This window comes from Suncus etruscus, chromosome 11, assembly GCF_024139225.1.
Source record: "Suncus etruscus isolate mSunEtr1 chromosome 11, mSunEtr1.pri.cur, whole genome shotgun sequence".
NCBI lineage: Eukaryota > Metazoa > Chordata > Mammalia > Eulipotyphla > Soricidae > Suncus > Suncus etruscus.
In genome coordinates this window covers 12,261,822-12,281,460 of record NC_064858.1, presented here as the reverse complement: position 1 = coordinate 12,281,460, position 19,639 = coordinate 12,261,822, and the positions used below count along the sequence as shown (strand labels likewise).

At 34.8% G+C, this 19,639-nt stretch overlaps 1 protein-coding gene across 1 annotated transcript in view; it reads right to left on the bottom strand.

Moving 5' to 3' along the window:
* CNTN1 (contactin 1) overlaps positions 1-19,639 on the bottom strand; it is a 241,139-nt gene that overhangs the window by 3,773 nt on the left and 217,727 nt on the right. The window contains 3 exon segments of the mRNA XM_049783881.1: positions 9,645-9,801; positions 16,796-16,908; positions 18,852-19,038. Coding sequence (XP_049639838.1) covers positions 9,645-9,801; positions 16,796-16,908; positions 18,852-19,038 — 457 coding nt within the window.

Genomic DNA, 19,639 nt, shown 5'->3' with positions numbered 1-19,639 from the left:
TGAGGCCTTCCAGAGTGATTTTTCATTTCACCTACCAAGTTTTTTATTTCTGTCATTATTTTGAGACTTTCTCATTTCTGCTCTTATATCCTCTTGATTCCTATTGTCTGCCTATTCCATAATTTATTTCAGTTCTTTGTATCACCTCCCCATTTCTTCTCTAAATTCCTTATCAGTGAGGTTATGTAGTTTGCTAATATTTTTTAAATACTCAGCTTCTATCTTCATTTACTTGCTTTTGTGAGGTTCTGTGCTGCCTTCCCATTGTGACCTTTGATTTTTTTTAATGTGTTGTAGTGGGACTCCTTTGCTAGAAAAAATGTGAGGCCCCAAAAAGAGGCAGCACCTCAGGGGTTACTTCTGGCTCTGTGCTCAGAAATCACACCGAGTAGATATAGGGTACCATATTAGGATCAAACTTATGTCTGCTGCACATAAGACAAACATCCTACCCACTGTGCTACCACTCTGGCCCATATTTAAATTTTAATTAAATTTTTTTAAAAAATTTAAATTTAAATTTTTTTAAAAAAATTAAAAACAAATTTTTTTAAAAAATTAGATTTTTTCTAGCATAACACCTCCATCAACAGAAAATATTGTAAAAATCCTTAAAATTAGGAAACAGACAATTATAGACTTTTGGGATAAATTGAACAGGAACAACATAAAATAATAGGGGTTCCATAGACAGGAAGAAAACACCTATGAAAAAGAAATGCTCAAAGAATCAATACTGAGAAGTTCTCAGAACTGAAGAATGCAATTGCCCACATACTGAACACCAGCAGAGAGACAAAATAAAAACACCCTAATGCACATTCTAGTCACAATGATGTAAACCACAGACAGAGATGGAATATTGAAAGAAGCAAACTTTTTCGAGGATGCAAATGATAATGAAGACACAAATTCTCAGCAAAAGCAGTACTGAGAGGAAAATTTATAGCTTTGTAAGCACACATGGACTAAATGAACTAGTTAAGAGAAACAGAGTGGCTAAATGAATCAAAAAGATGAATCCGACCTTCTGCTGCCTACAAGAAACACACCTGAATAGTCAGAACCAAAATAAACTCAAAATCAAAGGCTAAAGGAAAATCGTCAAAGCAAACAACACCCTTAAAAAAGACAGAGTGGCCAAACTTTAGACTCAGAAAAGTTGTAAGGCACAAAGATGGACACTTCGTACTAATCAAGGGATAATGCAAAAGGAAGAAATACAATACTAAACATAAACACACTCATGAGAGACCAGCAAAATATCTGACAAAAATTACTGACAAATTTAAAAGATGATATCAATAATAACACAATAATTGTGGGAGACCTCAACACAGCCCTGTCAACACTTGATAGGTCAACCAGACGAAAACCCAAAAAAATATACTAGCCCTGGGGCAGGGTGAGGAGGTAAAAAAAAAATACTAGCCCTGAAAAGAGAAATGGAAGAAAGAGGCCTAATATATATATGACACTCCATCCCCAGAAACCTGGATACACATTCTTCTCCAATGTACATGGGTCCTACTCCAGGATAGGCCACAGGCTCACACATAAAACATAGCACCATAAAATCAAGTGGATAGAAAAATTGCACTCTACTTTCACTGACCGCAAGGCTCTGAAATTAGATGTGAACTACAAAAGGACAGAGAAGAAGAACTTTAACAACTGAAAATTAAACAGCCTAATACTGAACAACCAGTGGGTCTGAGATGAAATCAAGGAGGAAATCAAAATTTTCCAGGATAATGAAGACACAAATTATAAAAATCTATAGGACACAGCAAAAGCGGTACTGAGAGGAAAATTTATAGCTTTGCAAGCACACATCAGGAAGGAAGATGGGGCATACCTGAATAGTTTAATGATGTAGCTTATAAAATTAAAAAATTATCAACAAAAGGACCCAAAAATAGGGAGACAGAAGGAAATAACAAAGTTGAGAGCAGAAATCAATGAAGTGGACACCCAAAAAATGATCCAAAAGATCAACAAAAGCAGAAGTTGGTTCTTTGAAAAAATGAACACGATTGATAGACCACTGGCAAAACTCACAAAGAAAAAGAAACTTGATAACCTGTATTAGAAACGAAAAGAGGGAGATTACTACAGATATTGCAGAGATTCAAAGGGTAATCAGAGACTACTTTGAGAAACTATGCCATGAAACCTGAGAACCTAGAAGAAATGGATAAATTCTTGGAATTTATAAATTCTTATAACCTTCCACAGTTGAATAAGGAGGATATAGCATATCTAAACACCCCCATCACTATTGAGGAAATTAAAATGGTAATAAAATGTCCGCCCCCAAACAAAAGCCAGGCCCAGATGGATTCACTAATGAATTCTTCCAAACCTTAAAGAGGAACTACTACCAATCCTGGCCAGGTTTCATAAATTTGAAATACCGGGAACACTTCCAAATAGTTTCTATGAAGCTAACATCTCCTTGATACCAAAACCAGACAGAGTTGCTGCCAAAAAAGAAAATTACAGATGAATATCCCTGGTAAACACAGATGCAAAGATCCTCAACAAAATCCTGGCAAATAGGATCCAATGCCTTATCAAGAAGATCATTTACTACGATCAAGTAGGTTTCATCCCAGGAAAGCAAGGATAGTTCAACATCTGTTAATTTATCAACATAATATGCAACATCAACAACAAGAAAAATAAAAACGACATGATCATATCAATAGATGCAGAGAAAGAATTTGATAAGGTCCAACACCCATTCTTGATAAAAAGTGTCAACAAGATGGAAATGAAAGGAACCTTTCTCAATATAGTTAAGGCCATCTACCACAAACCAATGGCAAATATTATCCTCAATGGAGAAAACTAAAAGCCTTTCCTCTAAATTCTGGTACAAGACAAGGTTGTCTTCTCTCACCACCCCTATTCAACATAGTACCGGAAGTACTATGCTATACTTGCTATAGCGATTAGACAAGAAAAAGATATCAAGGGCATACAGATAAAAAAGTAAGAAGTCGGGGCCGGGCGGTGGCGCTGGAGGTAAGGTGCCTGCCTTGCCTGCGCTAGCCTAGGACGGACCGCGGTTCAATCCCCCGGCGTCCCATATGGTCCCCCAAGCCAGGAGCAACTTCTGAGCACATAGCCAGGAGTAACCCCTGAGTGTCACCAGGTGTGGCCCAAAAACCAAAAAAAAAAAAAAAAAAAGTAAGAAGTCAAGCTCTCACTGTTTGCAGATGACATGATAATATATTTAGAGAACCCTGAAGACACTACCAGAAAGCTTCTAGAAATAATAGACTCATATAGCAGTGCGGCAGGCTACAAAATTAACACATTATATACCAATAATGATAGAGAAGAAATGGACATTAAGAAAACAACCCCATTCACATTAGTGTCACACAAACTCAAATATCTTGGCATCAATTTGACTAAAGACATGAAGGACCTATACAAAGAAATCCTGCTTCAAGAAATAAGAGAAGACACACAGAAATGGAAACACATATCCTGATCATGGATGGCAGGATTAATATCATGAAAATGGCAATACTCCCCAAAGCATTGTACAGATTTAATGTAATCCCTTTAAAGATACCCATAAAATTCTTCAAAGAAGTGGATCAAACACTTCTGAAATTCATCTGGAACAATAAACACCCACGAATAGCAAAACAGTCATTCGGAAAAAGAACATGAGAGGCATCACTTTCCCCAATTTTAAACTGTATTACAAAGCAATGGTTATCAAAACAGCATGGTATTGGAATAAAGACAGACCCTCAGATCAGTGGAATAGGCTTGAGTACTCAGAGAATGTTCCCAGACATATAACCACCTAGTTTTTGATAAAGGAGCAAGAAATCCAAAATGGAGCAAGGAAAGCCTCTTCAACAAGTGGTGTTGGCACAACTGGTTATCCATTTGCAAAAGAAAGTTAACTCAGACCCCCAGCTAACACCATGTACAAAGGTAAAACCAAATGGATTAAAGACCTTGATATCAGACCTGATACCATAAGGTATACAGAACAACACGTAGGTAAAACACTCCATGACATTGTGACTAAAGGCATCTTTAAGGAGGAAACAGCACTCTCCAAACAAGTGGAAGCTGAGATAAACATGGGGATACAGTAAGATGAGAAGCTTCTGCACCTCAAAGGATATAGAGCCTAGGATATAAAAGCCACCATTGAATGGGAAAAATTATTCATTCAATACCCATCAGGTAAGGGGCTAATATCCAAGATATACAAGTTACTGACAGAATTTAACAGGAAAAAATCTAACCCCATCAATAAGTGGAAAAAAAATGAACAATTTCTCAAAGAAGAAATACAAATGGCCAAAAGGCACATGAAAAAATGCTTCACATCACTAATCATCAGGGAGATGCAAATCAAAACAACTATGAGTTGCCATTAGAGACTGGCACACATCACAAAAAATAAGAACAAATAGTGCTGGTGGGGATGTGGAGAGAAAGGAACTCTCATTCACTGCCTGTGGAAGTGGCATCTAGTCCAGCCTTTATGGAAAACAATATGGAGATTCCTCATAAAACTGGAAATTAAACTCCCATATGATCCAGGTATACCACTCCTAGGGTTTTACCCTAGGAACACAAAAATAAAATTCAAAAATTCCTTCCTCACACCAATATTCATTGCAGCGCTATTTAAATAGTCAGACTTTGGAAACAATCAAAATGCCCTTTGACAGATGAATGGCTAAAGAAAGTATAGTACATGTATACAATGGAATATTATGCAGCCATCAGGAGAGATGAAGTCATGAAATTGTCCTATACATGGATGCACATGGAATCTATTATGCTGAGTGAAATAAGTCAGAGGGAGAGAGATAGATACTGAATAGTTTCACTTATCTATGGGTTTTAAGAAAAATAAAAGACGTTTTTGTAATAATTCTCAGAGACAATAGAGATGAGGGCTGGAAGGTCCAGCTCACGATATGAAGCTCACCACAAAGGGTGATGAGTTCAGTTAGAGAAATAACGACACTGACAACTAACATAACAATGAGAATGAATGAGGGAAGTAGAAAGCCTGTCTCAAATACAATGGGGCAAGGAGAGGGTAGGGTTGTGGGAGATTTGGGACACTGGTGATGGGAATGTTGCACTGGTGAAGGGGGATGTTCTTTATATGACATAAACCCACCTACAATGATGTTTGTAATCAAGTCGTATAGAAAAATTGTTACAAAAGCAAAATTCTCCAATGCTATCAGTGTTCCTTAGTTACTTTGAACCTTTACTTGTAAACAGAGCAGCAAGGGCTACCACTAAATCCAACCTTCATTAAATTATGACCCGATTCTGCTCAGACCCCACCTTGGGCAGAAGATCCTCGTCAGTTTATCATTCAGCTATGCAAGAACTCTGTCCTGCTAGATCACACACTTACATAGTTCCACCTCCCACTGTGAGCCCACAGTAGTTTTCGTGGTTCTCATATCTCTCTAAATATTAGAAAGTGAGACTTGAATTTAGGAAAAAGTATTACAAAGCAGAAGAGGCAAAGAACAATACAGATATAAGCAATGGTAAATCTATTACTGTTCAGACCCTCTAGAATTCAAATCTCCACCCTCAGCAATCATGAAGTGTTGTTTTGATATAAATTAATGAGTCCTAGTGCTTGTGTGGCGATGGTGAGGCCTTTCTGGGCTCGACCCGGCTCCCACAGCCCCTACTGTATGGTGGGTCTGAAGGTTGCAGGGTGAGGGCAGTGAGATTCACAAAGCAGTCAGATGAAGTTCCAGGAGTCAGCCAGCTTTATTCCACAGTCCCTACCGCCATACACACCTCCTCACAAGGCCTCTTACACTAAGCCTTATCTTAACAGCTACTTCTCTATTCCTTCTGGCTCTCTCGGCCTCAAGTCTCTCTTTCAGCTGCTTTTTCCAGGCTTCCTAACTGTTGCTGCTTCTTTGATGATGCTCAATTGCTAATGCTGAATCTGATGCTGAATTGGTGATACTGAACGCTGAGTCTCTGATGATGATGCCTCTCCTACACTTCTCTCTCTAATTCTCCTTCTTAACCCCTCTCTCTTCCCCCATGCAGACTCCTCTACCCGCCCATTCCAGGTGTGTGCAATTCTGATCATTCAGGTAGGATAAATAAGAAGTTGGAGGAGGGAATACTGATGATAAAGCACAAAAAATTATGAAAAATAAGTGAAAAAATTTAGCTGCCTCAACAAAAGGGGTCAGAATTACAGATAAATCATCCAGTTTGCCAGATTGCACATTACTGCCTGAGGATAACAAAAACATGAAAAATATATAAATAATATGAAATATGAAAAATGTACTGGACGATAAACTCATGTAACTTAGAAAAATAATTCAGGGAAAATGAAAGAATTAATTGAAATAATAATGAAGGGATTAAAGAATAGAATCACAGGCCACAACAGCTTCATAGAAGAAGCCTAAACACAAATCAGTGCTCTTGAAGAAAAAGCATAAAATGTCAAGAAAAGAGATGAAATATATAGAAAACAAACTTTAATGAAGAAATTGTAAGGTATTTAATGGACAAGAAGAAGAAATAATCAGGAAAGAATTCTGGAATAAATATCAGAAAGAAGAAAGCCTTGTTGAGGAGATAAGACCTAGGTGTTAAGAGAGCCTCTAGATATTAAGGTTTGCACTCCTATGTTCCCTCAGTTATGCAGTTATGCAAATGCATGCAGATAATGCAAGTTTGATCTTCATCACTAAATATGGTCTCATAACCCACTAGGAGTATTTCCTGAGTATTGCTTTATATGGCACAACAACAACAACAAAAAAATCTCTAAGTGAGTAGCACCAAGATGTTATAATCAAAATTGCAAGAACCAAAGAGAGTCACAGAATTTTCAAGGCAGCAAGAAAGAAGCAAATTCTCAAATATAAGGTACATAACATAAAATTTTCTGAAGATATCTAATAATCATATAAAGATAATGAGACACAATTTCATACCAGAGGGAATATATGTATATACATTATTTCATATATATACCACTTAATATAACATAAAACATTATATTAAATATATTGAAATATGTCATTTCATATAATATAATATGAAAACAAAAATATTGGCGGGGCTGTTGTGAAAAAGGATTTTACTGCTGCTGGGAATGTCACCTGGTAGAGCTTCTTTGGAAATCATATGGAGATTTATTTTAAAAAGTTAAGAATGATGCTCTCATTTGACCCAGCTTTCCAATTTCTAGGTATCAACTTCCAAAATACTAAACAATAATTTGAAACAATATGCATATAATACATATATATATATAAAATTTACACAATCCTTAGTATCATAACCAGGATATAAAAGCAACCAAATGTTTATTATTAAAAATGGACAAAGATATTGTAGTGTGGTGTATATATATATATAGATATAGATATAGATATATATACACACAAAATGAAATACAGTGCATTCATCAGAAAAAATTTAAATCATACAGTTCCTGACATCGTATATGGAAAAGAAAGCTGAATGAAATAAATCAGAGGCAGATAAACATATAATATAATCTCACTCATCTATGCTATAAAACATATATCAAGAATATGGCCAAATTAATTGATACTCAACCTTACAATGAGAATCCAAACCTGAGAGTGTCAGATTCGGTTAACTGGAAGGAGGTCGAATAAATAGGTTGACTAGAAGTAACATACATGAGGTATCCTGAGCCTATGGATGATGCTAAGGAAGGTAACAGTATACATATGATCATAACTATAAATTAAAAAACAATGGAGAATGGGTAAGAGAAAAGGGACACTGAATTTTAACTGATAGGGATAGGAGGAAGGATCATTGGCAATTTGGTGATAAGTCTGTGTAGTAACACTCTATATCACTATAAAAAACTTGAACATCATAATAAAATTATAATAAAATGTTTAAGAAAATATGAGAAAACTCCAAATTTGTGTTATGTTAAAAATTATGGCATATGCATATATACATATATTTGTATTTTTTATAATTAAACTCTAAGGATATGAAATCCTGCAGTTTACTTCAATGTGAATGAAACTAAAGGACATCTTGCTAAGAAAATTCAAAGGAAGCAGGGCATATAAGAAATTATTTCAATTACGTAAAGTTTAAAGCAACATATAAGGGAATTAAAATGGCCAATGACAGACCCTGGGAGTCAGCCTATAGAACTTAGTTTGCTAAGTGTGAGGTTGGACATAGAAACAATGATGGAGGTCTATCCCATCCTAGGTATAGTGTAGTAATATTGTAGCGTTGATGCATTATCAGTAGTATTAAAAATCATGTTTAATAGAAAAGCTGCTTCTCATAAACTATTCAATTTTATTTAATTTTAATTCAGTACATATATATAATATATCATGTATACATTTTGAGAACAAAGTACCACAATCTAACAATGTAATAAATTCTAGGAATTCAAAGGAAAAATAAAAAATATTTAGATTAAGTTGATGTAGACTGAAAAGAGTAAAGTATTTCATTAGCAGTATTTATTTCACCCTGGTTTGATCCTTACCACCACATCTGGTCCCCTGAGCATAGCCCGAAGTTAGCCCTGACCACTGCTGTCATGGTCCCCAAAATAAACAATCATATCAAATGAAGCAATATAAGAAACAAACTTTGCTGAAGTCTAGGGTAGACATGATAAAGGGAAGAGTACAATTTTCACTTTAAATTTTTGAATATATATTTTATAAAACAAGGAAAAGAGTATTAGAAGATTATTAATATGAGTACAGTGCATTTCCTTTTCACATTAGAAAAGGAAGGTAATAAAGGACTAGATAGTACAGCAGGTAAGGCACTTGCATTGAATGTAGCTGGATTGGGTTCACACCCTAGAAACAAGTGATACACTAAACACAGAGCCAGGAGTCCTGAGCACAATGGTAGGACCCAAAAACCACAAAAATAAATAAATAAAATAAATAAAAGGCAAAATATAAAAAGAATTTAGGGCCCGGAGAGATAGCACAGCGGTGTTTGCCTTGCAAGCAGCCAATCCAGGACCAAAGGTGGTTGGTTCAAATCCCGGTGTCCCATATGGTCCCCTGTGCCTGCCAGGAGCTATTTCTGAGCGGACAGCCAGGAGTCACCCCTGAGCACTGCCGGGTGTGACCCAAAAACCAAAAAAAAAAAAAAAAAAAAAAAAAAAAAAAAAAAAAAAAGAATTTAGTGGTCTAGTGCTAAGTATCTCTCTATGCCCAGGATCACTTCTGGTAAGACAGAGAGGCCCAGGTCTGTTGGAGACATGCAAGCAAGTACCTGTTACTATTTTTAAAAATATTTACAAAATTTACTTTTCTTTGCTGCAAGGAGAATAACAGTAAATTTCAGAGCATCACACACATATTTCAAATGTACTCAGTGAAAAAGTGAAATTGATGTGACGATTAGTCCTATCTAAGATTCACTAACTATAGACACCTAAAAAAGCGTATGAATTGGAAAGAGTTCAAGGAGTTGAACACATGCCTGTTCAACTTCCATTTATGGCTGGGCTATTGATGAACTTGGATATGGCTCCTTTCTATAAAACTTTTAAAATGAAAAATACAAAATATAAGTATATAATGGATGACTTTTAATGACTGGCTTACCTGAAATTTTGACTTGAGACACAACTCCATCTCCTCCATCACTGTGTGCACGAACCTCTACAACATATTGACCATCCCTGGGGATCGGAACTTCGATGGAGTGTTTAGGAGTTGAATACAGTTTGCCATCATGCTGGCCATCAGGTCTATAAAGAACCTTAAAAAGTTTTAAAAAAGCATATTTAATATAGTGATAAAATAACCCAATGAATTGACATTAAAACCAGAATTAGATAACTTTTGTTAATCAAATAATTGAGAATACTTTACTCTAGAAATATATGGCATGATGTTATTATTATATTTTTTTTGAATCTCAACGAATTGTGCTCAGGATTTATTTCTGGCTCTGTGTTCAGAGATTACTCCTGGTGTTGTCCTGATATCATATGTTGTATCAGGAACCTGACCCAGGTTGGGCATATTTGCAAGGCATTAGTCATTGTACTCTCTCTCCAGATTCTCAGCAGTAGGTTGTTAAATGTGCAATGGACTATAAAATCAATATGTGGTTTAATTTACAAATGATTTATGGCTAAAAATGTTAATTATTATGTAAGCCTCTAGAAAGACCTATTTTTTGGCCAGAGGGAGATCTTTTTCCATTCCTTATATATAAAAAATGATGGCCATAATAATTTACAAAAAGAAAAACAATAAGATTTAATGCAACGATTGACTGTACCTTTCATAAGAAAAGTACTCTGAAACTTGTGATGTTATTTAAAAATAAAACCACCGTAGAACTGATTTCAGAACTGAAGTCAATCCTCTCAAAACTGGTTGCCATTTTATAAGTTAACTTTGTGATTTATTCTAAATACTGTGCAGGCCTTTCACATTATTTACAGAATAACCACAGGACTACATTCTATTTTTTCAATTTGTTTCTTTGTTCATATACCAACTCTAGTTATTTCCTCCACTGAAATCTTGAGACCTTAAAGTCATACATGAGAGTTTGTATAAACTTTTCTAAAGTTCTCTGAATATTAATAGTTGATTCAATTCTGAGTTAAGTATGTTTAAAATAGCCTCTTGAGTATTTTCCATAAGATCTTAAGTTGTCTATGCTCAAATCCCTCAAATTATTAGTCCTCTGTGTAATGTTAGCTTTATGAAATTTATTTCTTAAAATAGAACTTTTTATTTATTACAAATATAGGGCACACAAAGGAGTAAGAGAAGTCTTAAAAATGCTCCTGCAAAATCTGATTAGCCACGTGCAGTAGAGACTGGATGGATATCTAACATCATGAATAAAAATTAACTCAAAATAGATTAAGTATTTAGACCCAACTGTATCAATACGTGGAGGAAACATGTTCAAATCCCTATATGATAATGAGCTTCAGGTCTCAACTCCGTGACAAGAAAACAAAAGCAAGCATAAATAAAAGACATCAAATTTAAAAGCTTTTCCTACTTTGTGCTCGGATGTTTAGATATTGTGCTAGCTATTTATATTTTTAGACATTATTAGCACTGTGTTATGTAAGTGATATGGGGATATATTTTTCTACTCAATAAATTGTTTTTCAGATTCAGTGACAGGTTTGTTTTTTCACCCCTGGCAGGGATGGGGAGTTCACACCTGGAGGTATTCAGGCTTACTCCTGTCTCTGCTTACCCCTGCAGGGATCGTTCCTGGCAGGTTTCGTGGGCCATCTGTGGTGTTGGGAATCAAATCTGAGTTGGGGAGTTGTACTTCTGGACTTTCAATTATATTGTATAAGTATAAGACACTTGCTTAAAGCCCAAGCATAAAACTTTCATAATTTTGATGACTGCCATCTGAGACTGTAGCTTAACCTTGAGGAGCAAAATGCCTCCCATCTTATTTTTCTGAGGGATTTCTTAAGTTATTGGGGGAAGTTTTGAGGTTCCAAACAAATTTTAGTATGATTTGTTCCTTTCATAGAGTGCCCTTAGAATTTTAATAGAAATTGCATTAAATCTGTATAGTATGTGAGATAGGTTATCAATTCAGCCTTACTATTTCTTCCTAATTATAAGCATAAAATCCCTTTACATTTTTGTATGAATTTTCTTTTCATAATTTGTAGTTTATAAAATATGCATCTTCTATGTATATTTATAATTGACTCTTATATTTGAATGCATTTAAAAAGTCAGATCTTTAACATTTTTTTCATTGCTTTCATATCAATGCTTTCCATGTCATTTTTTACATATTGCTTTCATGTGCTTTTCAATATTCATTTTGTAAACTTTCAGTATATATTGTACTTGCATTCAGCCAAACAGGTTTAATCCTCATATGGTTCCCTGTGCCCTGTCAGGAGTCATTCCTAGTGCAGATCCAGTAAGAAGCTCTGAGCCCAACCAAGTGTGGCCCAAGAAACAAGACAAACAAAAAAGAGTGCTTCAAGGATTTCTTCTAGTATCATTTTCAAACGTCATAGAATTAAAGGCTTATTACAACTAAACTTTCTTTTAAAGTACTATAGACTTTAAAAACATTTTTTATTTAAAACATTATTATTTACAAAGGTATCCATAGCTGAATTTTAGACATACGTTTTAGCACCAATCCCATCAACAGTGTTAACCTTCCTCTACCAATGTTCTGGGAGTCCATCCCATACCACCACCAGACTGCATCATAACAGGCTGCTTTTAAAGTTACTTATTAAAGTCTAGGTCTCATGATTTCATTGTTTTGACTCCTTGGCTTGGATATTTAGTTCTGTCCACCACCAGTGTACCTCAAACCCTTTAGCCCCTGTCCTTCAATATTTTACCTGTCTTTTTCTTCCTCCATTCAGTTTCTTTCCTTTTACTCACCATATTCTCGGGCAGAGTGTTCTCAATATGCTCCATTAAAATCATTGCATTCCTACATGTATTATTCAGAACACAACATATAAGTGGTATCAACATGTATTTATCTTCTTTCTTCTTCTGGCATACATCATTTAACAGAATATCTTCCACATTGCAGTATATTTGCATGATTGCATTATTCTTTACAGTTATGTAGTATTCTATTGTATATGTGTATACATCCTCATGATCCCCTCATCTGTCGTTGGACATCTAGGTTGACTCCAAATATTAATTTACTGACTGCTACAATGAACAATGGTGTTCATATGCACTTTTGAGTGAGTGTTTCTCTCTAATGGAGATACTCAAAAGCGGAATTGCTGGGTCATATGTCAACTCAATACTGTGTTTACTGAGAAACCTTTATACTCTTTTCCATTGGGGCATAAACAGAAAGCATTCACACCAGCAGTGAATAAGAATTACTTTTTCACCATATCTTCACCAATACAGACTGTTCCTAGTATTTTAGTATGTGCCATTCTCACTGGATTAAGATAAAATCTAATGTCCTCTTGATTTCAATTTCCCTAATGATAACAGATGATGAGAATTTTTCATTTGCCTTTTGGTAATATGTTATTCTTTCTCAGATGTATCTGTTCATTTCCCTCTTTCCATTATTGATGGGTTTTTTAGGTTTTGGGATTTAACCTTTGTGAGCACTTTGTATATTCTAGATTTCAATCCTTTATCTCATGTTTTAAATACAAATATTTTCCCACTCATTTTAGCGATTTTTTAGTTTAAGCTCAGGCTTCATTTGTCATACAGAATGTAGTCACATTTGCTCAATTTTGATTCTGTAGCCTTTGCCATTGGTTTCATTTCATTGAAGATTTATATGAAGTTTAGATCTTGAAGTATTCTGCCTATATTTTCCTTGAATACTTCATAGATTCAGGTCTGATCTCAAGGTCTTTGTCCACTTTGAGTTGACTTTTGTGTAAGATATGGGTCCAGCTTTAATTTTTTACATGTGGATTGTCCTAATACCATTTATTTAAAAATTAGTTTTTAGTTCATTTAATGTTCTTGGTTCCTTTAACAAAAAAATTAATTGAGCATATATTTGAGGGTTTGTCTATTCTAATCTATTGATCAGAAGGCTGCCTTTGTTCTAATACCATGCTGTTTTGATCACTATGGCTTTCTAGTACAACTTCAAGTTAGGTTAGGTAATAAGATGTCTCCCAGCTTCTTGTTCTTAAGTATGGTTTTGGCAACGTGGAATCTTTTCTAGTTTCTTAAAAACTTTATAATTAACTGTTTTTAAGTCCTTGAAGGATGTATGTAAATTTGGATAGGGCTTACACTGAATAGGTAAGATAGGTATTTGGATAACATTGATATTTCTCACCCATTAGTATTAGGTCTTCTTCAATATCTTCTTAGTAGTTTGAAGTTTTTGTGACATAGGTCTCTCAGCAATATTGTCAAGTTGATTCCTAGGTTGTAGTTGATGGTTTTTTACACTATATTAAATAAGATAAACTCTTTGATATCTTCTCCTCTGAATCATTATTTGTATAAAGAAATGTAACTTATTTTTGTGTATTGTCTTTGTAGCTGGCCACTTTACTATATAGCATTATTGTTTGTAGGAGCTTTTTAAGGACTCTTTAGGGTCTCTTCTATTTATTATGCTATCCAGGTTGCTATGCCTTTCTCCACCTCAGCAATAGTAAGTCACCTCACCTTTTATCATATGCTTATTAGATAAATGACTTTATTCTCTCTTAGGACTGGATAAGTAACATAAAGGGCAGGGTACTTTCATTGCATGTGTTTAACCTTGATTTCTTTGCACTGTATATGTTTCCCCAAGAACTGCCAGAAATGGTTCTAAACATAGAGCCAGAAATAAACTCTGAATAATGCATGGTGCTTCCCTCCTCCCCCCGAAACAACAATAAACCTTTCTCAGCAGTAGCCTAGTTAACACTGTCATAAAAAGTTTTCAGCTTTCATCCTTTCTAGATTTCCACTTGCCTTTCCCTCTAAACTTTATTTTTGTCTTTTAATTTATAGTGACAGGTAACTGAACACTCTTTTAATGGAGGGCATTGTAAACTTATTAATTAGCACAGTTTAATATAATTATTTTTAGGGAATAGAGCGATAGAGTTGCTAAAATAAAAACTTATTGTAACAGCGTATAAACAAAAAAACAGACCATCATATATCTACAGCACTTTACTTTTGTTTTTATGTTTGGGTTTTGGGCCACACACGGTGGCACTTAGGGGATACTTCTGGTTCTGAGCTCAGAAATCGCTCCTGGCTCAGGGGACCACATGGGATGCCAGGAGTCGAACCCACATCAGTACTGGGTCACATGCAAGGCAAATGTCCTACCACTGTGCTACCAGTGCGGCCTAAACATTTAATTCATTTGTGGTCAAAGTTTGTGGTGTTGAGGCAGGACAGTAGCAATGTCATGGATGTTTCTGGGCTGAAGCATTCCTGATTAAATATATAACCCGGACTCCCACTTTGGGCCTTAGTCATCAGATTCCCCTGCCTACACTTTCAAGTCATCTGCTTTATTTAGCAATATTTTCTCATCTAGTCTCCTATCTTTGAGGACCCCTGCCTAAAACTAGAGGAGGAGTCGAGAGACAGAGAGAAGGAGGGGAATCGAAGAGTGCAGCACACATCCTATGCATGCATACTGCAACCCAGGACAAGTTGGCTGCTAAGCAGAAAAGGCAGCAGTGGCAAAATGACTTGGCAGGCCTGATAAATATTCTTGGAGGGCCTCATGTGGCCTGTGGGCCATAATTTGCAGACCCCTATTCTAAAAAATTACCAGACACTATGCCTGCACAGAAGTCTCAGTATCTGGCTGTTCCTTGGTGCAGGCATCCTTAAGTGTTTTTTTTCCCACTTTCAGACTGATATGTATCTTTGTTTATGTGTCTCTACTGCTCTTCTACTCTGTCTTCATGTATAACTTCCCTTTTGATCTACTTTGTATAACTAGTTATGTAGGTCTAGTCATGTAGTGTAGGGAGTCCCTTTAAGAATAGGCAGAAAATACAGGGCTGAAATGCAGGGCCTTGTGACAGGCACAGAACAAAGTTATAAAAGCAGGCAGATTTGAGAATTGAATGTTAACCATTTAAGATTTAAGGACAACAAACACAGAGTTATTCCTGGCTCTGTGCTCAGAAATCACTCCTGGCTCGGGGGACCTTATGGGATGCCTTCTTGGGTCAATCGCATGCAAGGCAAATACCCTACTACTGTGCTACCATTTCAGCCCAATAATGATATTTTAAAATATAAACTGTAGAGAAGTGCAGTTTGATAGAGCACTTGCCTTTCATACAAAACATCAGATTAATTTCTGAGCACCACATATGGTCACCCAAGTACCACCAGGGTTGAACCCAGCGTACAGGCTCTTTATTAAATCCTAAATGGTGCTTAATGTAGTCCTTAAGCAAAAACAAACAAACAAACAAACAAAAACAGAAAATATTCTTTGATAGCTCCTTTTGACTTTAGTTTAGAAAGAGTATTCTTTTTTGTTGTTTTTGTTTGGAGGCCATACCTAATAGTGTTCAAGTGATGTTTTGTACTCAGCTGTTATCCCAAGTGCCTTGGGGTCACAGGGTGCTTAAACCATGAAGTCTATTTTTAGCTCATTGATCTATCTGCCCAGACCCTAAACTTGGTATTATTATGATTTCTTTATTTATACTAATAATTCTCCTATGTGTGGGTACTTTATTTGAGGGCCACTTATGGTTGTGCTCAGAGTTTACTCCTGGCTCTATACTCAGGATCACTCCTTGTGGGGTTCAGGGGACCTGTTAAAGTTTTAGAGATCTAACTAGAAATGGCTAAACACTAGGCACTTGTATTAACTTATGTATTATCTCTCCAGTCCTCTTTTGAAACAACTAGGTAATTGATATCATAATGTCATATAACTACAATACAGCTAAAAAGAAAAACATGAGTGATTTTTATTAATATTATAAAATCTAAACATTAGTCATTCTACAATGATTGTTCCTTCTCCAATTTTTTTTTGTTTTGTTTTGGGGTCACACGTGGCAGTGCTCAGGGTTACTCTTGGCTTTATGCTCAGAAATCGCTCCTGGCAGGCTCGGGGGACCATATGGGATGCTAGGATTTGAACAATCATCCTTCTGCATGCAAGGCAAATGCCCTACCTCCATGCTATCTCTCCGGCCCCCCTTCTCTAAATTTTTAAAATGTAAATTTAGATCATTGATTTGGATTTTTTTCTACAAAAAATGAAATTTTCATGGTCATCTTTTATATACCTTATATCCTGTTACAGTAGATTCATTTGACAGTGCAACCACATGATCCCAGGTAATTATGTAGCTTGAACCAGATCTTATAGAACTGATGATCCTTGGTGGCTGGCTGGGAGCTGTGAACAATAATAACAATCACGTGACAGTTATCATGGTTTACATAAATTCTATAAATTGAAACACATCAGGAATTATAATAGTGATAATGTAAAAACAACCAATTTTGATGAATGAGCTGTGTACTAAGCACCCTGCACTCATGGTTATGTAAGAGCACTTCCTGTCATATAGGGTAGTTCACGTAACCTTTATTTTTACTCTATTCCCATCATTCTCCACTTGGATTTATTTCTCTACCAATCTTTTTACTTTTTTTTTCCTGCCAGTCTTTTTAAGCTATTTTCAAGAACGACAATAACCTACCTCTACAGGCTCAAATTTTTCCCCAAAAATAACGTCATTATACTCCATAGAATAGACCTACATATTTCTTGAAATTTATTTATTTTTTCAAATTCATGATCTCTTACTCTGAATTTCCTTTCTATCTCTCAGGTTGTTCTTTTCTACTAGTCACTTTTTACTTGCCCAATTATAAAAGTAGGACCATCTAAAAACTTGTTTTATTTTGACAAAAATGAATTGAAAATATATAACACTTTAAAAAATAATACTATAAATATCACTCATTTCTACCTTAAAATCTTCACATCATACTTAAAAACAGCTCATGATTATTGACCTTTAACTATACAGTATTTCATATTTTAAATTCTATACTGTTCCTCTGCTTCATCCATGCCTTGGTTTCATTTGCCTTATTAAATTTGTGTGATAAACTTTCTTATATCTTAAGAAACGGCACTAAATACGTTCTTTGTCTGAAACAAGTCTCTCTGTCCACTTAGAAATAAGGTTATTATTATTAATATTACTCATATTATACCTCTTGTAGCATCTTAAAAAAGTGTCTTCTGATACTATTTACTTATTTTTCAGTTATTTGTCCCTTGATATGACCAGATACATTTGTACTCTCATCTAAATAGTGTGGTGAGTACTTCTGATGAATAAATACCAGAAAAAAAGAATATGTGTTCATTTTACACATTTGAAAACTTTGGTTTTAAGTATGAGATTATGGTCACACATTATCCAATATCTAATAATGAAGTTTTGTTCCTAATTGTGATTTATTTAAGAATTTATGTTATTCTTAGTGAATTTCAGAAATGTTTAAAACAGGGGCTGGCCAGGTGGCGCTAGAGGTAAGGTGTCTGCCTTGCAAACACTAGCCAAGGAAGGACTGCGGTTCAATTCCCCTGCTTCCCATGTGGTCCCCCTAAGCCAGGGGCAATTTCTGAGCGCTTAGCTAGGAGTAACCCCTGAGCATCAAACGGGTGTGGCCCGAAAAACCAAAAAAAGAAATATTTAAAACAAAAACAATCATTCTATTAAATTTCTTTGAGCCCTGTATGTAATTTTTCTTCTTTACATTAAGTTTGGGTTCAAAAAGTAAATATTAAAGAGAAGTTAAGAATATAAATGTAACCAAAATTTTTAACAAGTTAAAGGGCCTTGATATATAAACTATGAGAAAATATAATATTATAGAAAAATATTTAAATCACAATACTTATTACATTTGTATTGAGTAGTGAAAAAGTTTTATAAATAAGAACATAGAAAATAAACATAATTTTAATTTACAAAATTCATAAATTTAAATTTATAGTGAATTTTATTAATTTAGTGCATTTCTATCAAGCATTTAAAATAGAATTGATGCAAAACAATTATTTATTGATGAAAATTTCAGAAGAACCTTTACCAAGGGAGCTAACAATAATTTTGTCATTATATAACAAAACACTGAAACCATTTTCTATACTTTTTTAATTATAGAAGTTTTAAAAAACATCTTTTGTAATTTTAAAGAATAAAATTGAATACCATATCTGCTCAAACTGCTATGTAACGCATTTCTCTCAAATATAACTGGCATGATTAAAACATCAATAGATTTAACACATCTCTAATAAAAAATACTGAGACTTACGTGCTTTCTTGGTGAAAGTTTCGAGCATTTCACTGGGGGGCCCACACCCTGCACTATTGCAAGCTCGAACTTCAACAAAGTATTGAGTGTCTGGGAGAAGGTTCTCCAGTCTGGCTGAGTACTCTTGGCTGGTAACTTGAACTCTGTGCGCAGCCACTTCTTTGTCATGGGCAGCCCAATATCTAATCTGTAAAGAATCAAGTTAGACAATATTTTGTTAGGATTTGGAAAATTCTGTTTTTGAATGATCTTTCACTGGAGTCTGGAACCACTGACATTGAAAATGTTCACATAATCAAAATATACTTATTGTAATTTATAATTCCATCAGTCTTAGACTATGATAATGCATACAATGTAGATATGATAGGAGATGTTGAAGGCAAAAAGTTACCTCATTGCTAATAATAGTGCTCTATTGGCAGAAAAGCAAAAAAAAAAAAATAGTATCCTGTATAAATTTATCTTTAAAATAAAAATCAGTCTTTAAAAGTATTTTAAAAATGATATGTGTATGTATCCTTTTAAGGATAATTTCTAATCTGTTGTGAAAAAGTGAAGCAGTTTGACAACTCCATTCTAAAAGTTTATTGAATTATCTTCTTCAAAACTAATACACAAAAGATAAAGAAATATTACACCTAAAAATGCTGTTAGGTAGGTACCTTTAGGTAAATTATTGTTGGTTTGATACATAAAAGATTATTATTTCATTTCTTAAATAAAAGCAGTTGATTGTCCAGAAATCTATAATCAAATCTAATGTTTATATTTAAAATAATTGTCAT